Here is a 7,057-nt window from a genome sequence, read left to right on the forward strand (position 1 = left end):
GTAGTTCCGGTGCGGCCGCGGCGGGCGGCGTTGGCGGGCGGCGAGAGGCCGCGGTTGGCCTTGTGGGATCTGTAGTTCGGCGGGGGCCCCCCGCGCCCGCTCTCCCCGCCGCCGGGGCCGCCCAGGGGTGTCGTCCCCCCCCCCGGGAGGCCGCCCCGCCATGCCGGGCTTCACCTGCTGCGTGCCGGGCTGCTACAACAACTCGCACCGCGACAAGGCGCTGCACTTCTACACCTTCCCCAAGGACGAGGAGCTGCGGCGCCTCTGGCTGAAGAACGTCTCCCGGGCGGGCGTCAGCGGCTGCTTCAGCACCTTCCAGCCCACCACGGGCCACCGCGTCTGCAGCGAGCACTTCCAGGGCGGCCGCAAGTCCTACCTGGTGCGGGTCCCCACCATCTTCCCGCTGCGCGGCGTCAACGAGCGCAAGGCGCAGCGGGCCGCCCGCCGCCCCCGCCCCGCCGCTGCTGCCGCCGCCGCCGCCGCCGCGCAGGGCTCCGGTGGCGCCGCCGCCGCCGCCGAGGCCCCGGCAGGGGGCGCGGCCGAGGACGTGAAGCCCATCGACCTGACGGTGCAGGTGGAGCTCGGGGCCGGGGCGAGTGCTGGGCCCGGTCCCGGTCCCGGGAGGCTACCGGCGGCGGCGGCGGGGGAGGAGGGCCCGGTGGAGGGCGGCCCCCCGGACCACTCGTACTCGCTGTCGTCGGGCACCACGTCGGAGGAGCTGCTGAGGAAGTTGAACGAGCAGCGCGACATCATCGCGCTGCTGGAGGTGAAGATGAAGGAGATGAAGGGCAGCATCCGCCGCCTGCGCCTGGCCGAGGCCCAGCTCCGCGAGGAGATCCGCGAGAAGGACCGGCTGCTCCACGCCGCCAGCGCCGGGACCCGCAAGCGCCACGGCCTCTGAGGGCTGCCGGGGCCCGGCCTGGCACGGGGGGGATTGCCCGGCACGGCCCGGGGCTCTCCACCCCGGAGCCTCTGCCGCCCTCGGTGAGGTGCCCGGACGGAGCGGAGACGGGATGGGTTGCAGCCCCCGGCTCTCGCTGCCCGGTCCCTCCTGCCCCCGCCGAAGCAGCCCCCAGCCGGGCAAGCCCGCGCCATCAGATTCCCCAGCCTAGACGGGGCGGCTGCTGTCAACTCAATGCCGAGCCCCGTTATCAATCCGACATTACCCCAGAGCTAGCACTGCAGGTGCCCGCCGGCGCCATGTCTATGCCGGGCCCATCTCTGTGCCGGCAGCGGCAGAAAGCGCTTCTTTTAGTGTAGATGGGACCCGTGTCGCCACTAAGTGGATGTAGGGTATGAGTTTTCAGCACATAAACTCGCTCAGCGCTAAGGTAGCAGCAACACTACCCCCTGGAGAAGGCGTGTCTGAAAGCGTGGTTGGCACTGTACCCTTCATAGGAATGAACGACGATGTCGCGTTTGGCCTCGCGTAGCAGAGGCACGAGGAAAGCTTTAGAAACCCTCTCAGGGTGATGTGTTTCTTCAGTAAATTACTGATGCCATAAAAGACTGCTGTTTCTAGCGTGAAAGGATCCCCAGATTAAAGAGTGCTCTTGTACTATGTAGTTTTTGCTTTCTCCGCAGTACGTACGTATTTGTTACAGACGTCCCGGTGCTCTCAACACTACTAAGGATTACGATCTGGTACAAAGAACCCGGTGGCGTTTGACGGCTGTAGTTTATCTCATTGGCCTAAGAACTGCCTCTAATGAAATGGAGGCTTTGTAACACGTCGGGATTTAAATCCTTGGCTTTCGTTCAGAGAACCACGATGAAACAGAAGCAAAGCGAGTTTATCTGCAGTGGTTGCAAACCCTTGCTGTCTAATCCTAAACTAGTTGGCATGACTAATAACCTGTACATTAGGCAAGACCTTACTGAACCGTGCTTGCGTGTTCTAAACCGAGATTTAAGAGTATTGTAACAAATCTATGTGGAATGATTGTGTAGTTTCTGTTTCTAGCCAGCGTTAGTCCCCTCACTTTCAGCAACAGGAAACCAAATCAGCGTTGGCTAGAGGGAGGGTGGAGTGAGGGTAGCAAGGCCTGCATGGGTACCTCCAGTTTAGCCGGTGGAACAGATACCTCAGCGCTTTGGAGGAGGAAGAAGAGGGTATCTGGTGCACCTGCGTAGCTCTATGGCGATGCGTACTTAGGGGGTACGGCTTCGGTAGCGATGGATGTCGAAAACACAAGGCAGTTCACCACAGTGTGCCCGTAATTACATTCGAGGGAGGAATGCCCAGGTGTCTTCTGGGTCTGTGAGATCTTTCTCCTGTGATCAGAGTGCGTTACGCTCGGCAGATCGGGATGTCAGTTTTACTAAATTTTATAGAAGTATTTTCTAAATGTAAAAAGTATCTTTAGTTTGGAGATATTGTAACCTTTGTAACACTGGCTAATGTAGCTTTACAACTGTCCGTTTCGATACTCTGTATAACCGAACAAAAGGGCACAGCGGGATTTGGTCGCTGGAGATTTATCTCCTGATCATGTAGCCCGGTCAGCTAAAGGCATTGGTTGTCACAGCCTGCTATGTGATGCATGGGTCATTTTTCTATTAACGTGTGTACTGAGTTGGGTGGTCGACCGTAAGGATACTACAGGTCTATTCATGTACTAAGTATTTCCCATTATTTCATTTTAATTTATTTTCTCCAATCTGACATGTAGCTCTTAACTTCAGCTCGGCGGCATACTGATTTTCCTGCAAATCAAGTAAGCAGCAATTTTTTTGTTTGTTTGGTTTGTTGGTTTGGGGTTTTTTTTGGTTTTTTTGGTAGGGAAAGCAGATACCTGCTACACCATCTGATTTAACATATATAATTGGTCCAGCAGATCTATGCTCCCGTCAAGACAATAGGCAGCACAACGTCTCTCCTTACACGCGAGACCGGTTGTGCGTCCTAGCTTCTTGAGAACGTGCGTGTCGTCACAGTCGTGGTACTTTTTCTACCATTGGAATGCACTTCAGGACGTTCAGCCATTCGGCCTGCTGGACTGGTTAACTGCTGGACTCTTCGACTTCTCCAGGTTACACTGAGGTGCTAACATGCTTAATTTTAATAAAGTCTATTTTGTTTTCTTATATTTCCTGTTCCCGTGCTGTATATATATATGTATTTCTGGAAGTTTGGTGGCTGTAGCTTGTCTTCTCTTTTGCAAAGTTTTTTTATTCCTCCTGAGCTCCGCAGCTGCAATGGCGTGAACATCTTTATGTTCATACAGGGTGAGGAAGAGGAGTTCGAGGTCTGTTCAGTGTATTACACGCCTGCCTGCACAGGGTGCAGGTGTTTTGGTGAGCTAACCGCTGTTAGGACAGGGGTGCTCTCTAAATAGCCAGGGGTGATTTGAGCAGCCAGAGCCAGGCTTCCCCCGCAGGGCTTCTGCTGGAGGGACACCATCCCACGTGAGGCATGTTGGAGGAAGGAGAAGGCACGGCCTCCTGTGAAGCAGCCTAGTGCAGGGGAGAGCTAGCGTGTAGTGTCTTTGAATTTGTAATTCCACTTCCCAAAGTTCCTAATTTCAGATTGGTTTAGAGCTATTAGTCTGGAACGCTTGTAAGTGGCACAAAATTTCAGCTGTGCCTCAAACGTCATGTTTGTGGGTTGAACTGGGAATGTGAAATGAAGCTGCATGACAAAAGCGAACGCTTTTCCTCATGCACTAAATTTGCTGCTAAATGAAGGTAAGTGAGCAACGGCGCCGGCAGGGAATTAAGAGGCTAATTCTGTAGGGAGGTAGCGTAACATCTTAACAAATAAACTCTATTACTGCTCCACGCAAATGCTGTTTCTTCCATTTCAACTCCTCACCTTCCTGCATCCTGTATTCTCACCTAGCCTATATCCTTGTGGCATTTTTCTTCTCCCGGCATTGACTATTTTTGGTTGCCCCGTTGCTGTGTGTGTATATTATCAAACGTTGGCCCTAGAAGAGGGCTTGAAGAATGTGTATTTAAAATGGCTTTTATTGTTCTAAGGGAAAACTTTGGTTTCATCTTTATAACAATCACCCAAAGAGATTACTAGTAACTCCTTTTCTGGGTTCTGTACCTATTTTTATGTTTTTCTGTAGTAATATGATAGCTGTTAACCCAGTGGGTTAATGATTTTATTTAAGATCACTCTTGCTCAACATCCTCCAGCTGCAGAGCTCAAGCACAGAACACAAACTATTCCTTAAGTAGCCTATATCCAGCGTTGTGGTACAAGTTCACCTACCAGTACAGCTTTCCTGTTACACAAGAAATCTAGAAAGGTAACTCCACCTACGGCACATTTAGCCATGCAATCCCAAAATCCTGGCAATGTGGATGAGGATAACGCAGCCTGCCTACAACAGGTCAGGCTATCAGCGGGCTGATGGGGTTTTTTGACGTTTGTACAAAGTTTCTGGTTGTTCCTTCTCCCGTCTTCTAAACTAGCTGACAAAATCGCACCACGACTGGTTGAAGCTCAGGCTAGACGGAGTGAAAACAGCATTCTAACACAGGTAGTCTTTACGTAATGGCTCTCCCCATATGTACAAGCCATGCGATCCACACCTCTGGATTAAAGAGCTGTTTTTCTGAAGGTGGTGCACCTAATCACTTGGCTCTACCCTAAGCGTTTGCATGTCCATGGACTAAGGTTTTTGACCTTTAATAAGGTAAAATCAGTCTTTGCGAGAAGGGAGTATAAAAAGAGCTTTGGCCATGGACCCCCTCTGAGAGCAAGGCGGTGACTCGACTCTATGTCGAGTTCTTCATGATCAGACACGGATGGGAAGGGACAGAGGGGATCTTATGTGACAAGAAAAGTTAACAAGCAGAACCAAACAGGAGAAAGACAGAGAAGCTTCTCTCCAGTGCAAAATCCCCTCTCCTGTAGATGAAATCCTAACTGTCTTCTCTGCACGTGCGCAAGGCTTGCTCACTTCACCTGTAATTTAGAGATCAGTATCACTCATTAAATTATTGGACAGTTGACTATTTTCATGACCTCTGACACAGCATCTTTCGCAGGGTGTGTTCCTCCACCAGCAATAATCTCCAGTGTTCTGCCCAAACTCTTCATCTGCTGTGTTGGAAGTCGGTGTGTTCCCATGCCAACTCCACCTCTGTTTCCCGGTCTCGTGTCCTGCCACCAACTTTGGAAACTGCCTCCTCTTACAGTCCTTCCTGCTGCTCCTACCTCTGCTCCGTGCCCTGACGTGACAGGGCAGACGTTGCTGTGCCAGTGAGCGTCATGACGCAGAGGCTGCGGACTCCTCTGGGAACTGGTGTGCTAGAAAGCACAGACCGATAGGCTGTATGGGAGATACCTCTGATACAGCCTCAGACTTCCCTGCTCTCTATACAGACAGCAGAAGTGCTGAAATTCTGGGCTAAATCAGGGCTAAACTGAGAGAGATGGCACCAACTAACCCAACCTTCTCCTTGCCCTTCTTTTCCTTCTCTGCATCTCACCACATGCCCTCTTTTTACTCTCAGGGGAAGCTGAGGCCCATTCTCAGGCTGGCTCCCCTTGCTATTCTTGATCAGAGCCCAGGCAGCCTGACAGGCTCCTCGTATCATTCCAAGATCCAGAAAGCAGCAGCAGCCTCCCAGGACTAACGGTAAGGAGGAAGCATCCGAAGCTTTCACTTTCCTCCTGAGCAGAACACAGGAGCACTCCCAGGGTCCCAGCATCACAAATTCATCATCACCTAAGGGCTGGGTGAGAAGCGGCCAAGGAAAGTTTCCTCACCTCTGGTCAGGATGGATGCTACCGAGCCAAGTGTGCATTTGTGTCATGCACTTCATAGCACAGTCCCGTCTTCGTTGCCTTGATTATTCTACGTTTTTTAGATTGCACATTTTCTAGGGTAAAAATTGTCTCACTTGTCTACTTGCACATAGTGCCCAGCAAAGGAGGGCTTTGATGCTGCCTAGGCTCCCAGGTGATACCCCGCTTAATCTCTGCTAAAAATTAAAGAATCAGCATCGTTCAGCTGCTGCCCAGTCAGTTCTCACTTCAAAGGGCTGATTGTTTCCCCGCAGAAGTATTACGGTTCAGATAGGAGTGCTGGGGCAGCCCTGGAGACCAGGCAGGCAACTGCAAGGCACCAGCCACACCTGTGCTGGTCCCACAACTCATCTGGGAATCACTACGCAGGAAAAGAACAAAAATGGTGTGCTCCTGTGGGTGGTGAGGTTACCATCTGCTGACGGACCTTCACTGCTTCACTTCTCTCTAGGGATGTACTTTCTGATGGAATATGGTTTAGGAACGTATCTCACACAAGCAAAACATCCCTAAAAACCAGTTACCTCCTTCTCAGGATGCTCCATTCAGCCCTCACCATCTCATTTCTACTTCTCCTCCCAAATCACATAGCAATTCTCCCTCAAATTCTTACTGCGTCCCCCCTTCAGAAATTAAAAACTACACTGCATGGAGCAGAAAGGAGCTACTATAGCTGTGTAGTCACACCCTAAAAGATACTTATCCCACTATAGGGGCTACTACAGGAACAGCAGAAGGAAAATCAACACCATTTTATCCCAAGGCCCGCAAGTTCCATGCTTGGGTCCTATGTTTGGAACTCACTCCATAACACATCAGCTAGAAAAAGGGGCCCCAGGTGATCCACATCACGGAAATCATTCTCCTTTGTCTTTCCATATGAAGAACAAATGAGAAGTAGCTTTTTCTGTATATTCAGAGCTTTGCACTGGTGTATCATCAACCCTGTTCCTAGATATTCCTAGCTAAGTCTGATGGGTCAGGCTTGCTGTGCACAAACTATTTACCCATGTAAGAGTGTCACAAGCTCCACGATTTAAAAAATGGGTTTTGTCTGATCAGGATGGTGCCAGTCATTCCACTGACATCTCTCCCCCAGGGGAGAGACATCAGTAGCAACAAGGTGCTGAGCACATGAACATGTCTCAGGCTGGCAGCTGGAGATCTGAGAACGTCATGATAAAGGCAATGAAAAAGCTCATCATTTTCTCCCAGGATGAACCAGCACCTCAGTCAGAAAACAAGGGAGAGAGGGAAAAAAAAAAATAATCACCTATTTATTGTTCAGCT

The 7,057-nt window shown here is 51.3% G+C and overlaps 1 protein-coding gene across 1 annotated transcript; it reads left to right on the plus strand.

Annotated features, from left to right (window-relative positions):
* Nucleotides 1-160: 160 nt before the first annotated feature.
* THAP11 (THAP domain containing 11) lies at nucleotides 161-901 on the plus strand. The gene has a single exon (XM_059825043.1). It carries the CDS (start codon nucleotides 161-163, stop codon nucleotides 899-901), a length of 741 nt encoding a protein of 246 aa, XP_059681026.1.
* The last annotated feature ends 6,156 nt before the right edge of the window (nucleotides 902-7,057 follow it).

Source organism: Gavia stellata, chromosome 15 (genome assembly GCF_030936135.1).
Source record: "Gavia stellata isolate bGavSte3 chromosome 15, bGavSte3.hap2, whole genome shotgun sequence".
Classification (NCBI taxonomy): domain Eukaryota; kingdom Metazoa; phylum Chordata; class Aves; order Gaviiformes; family Gaviidae; genus Gavia; species Gavia stellata.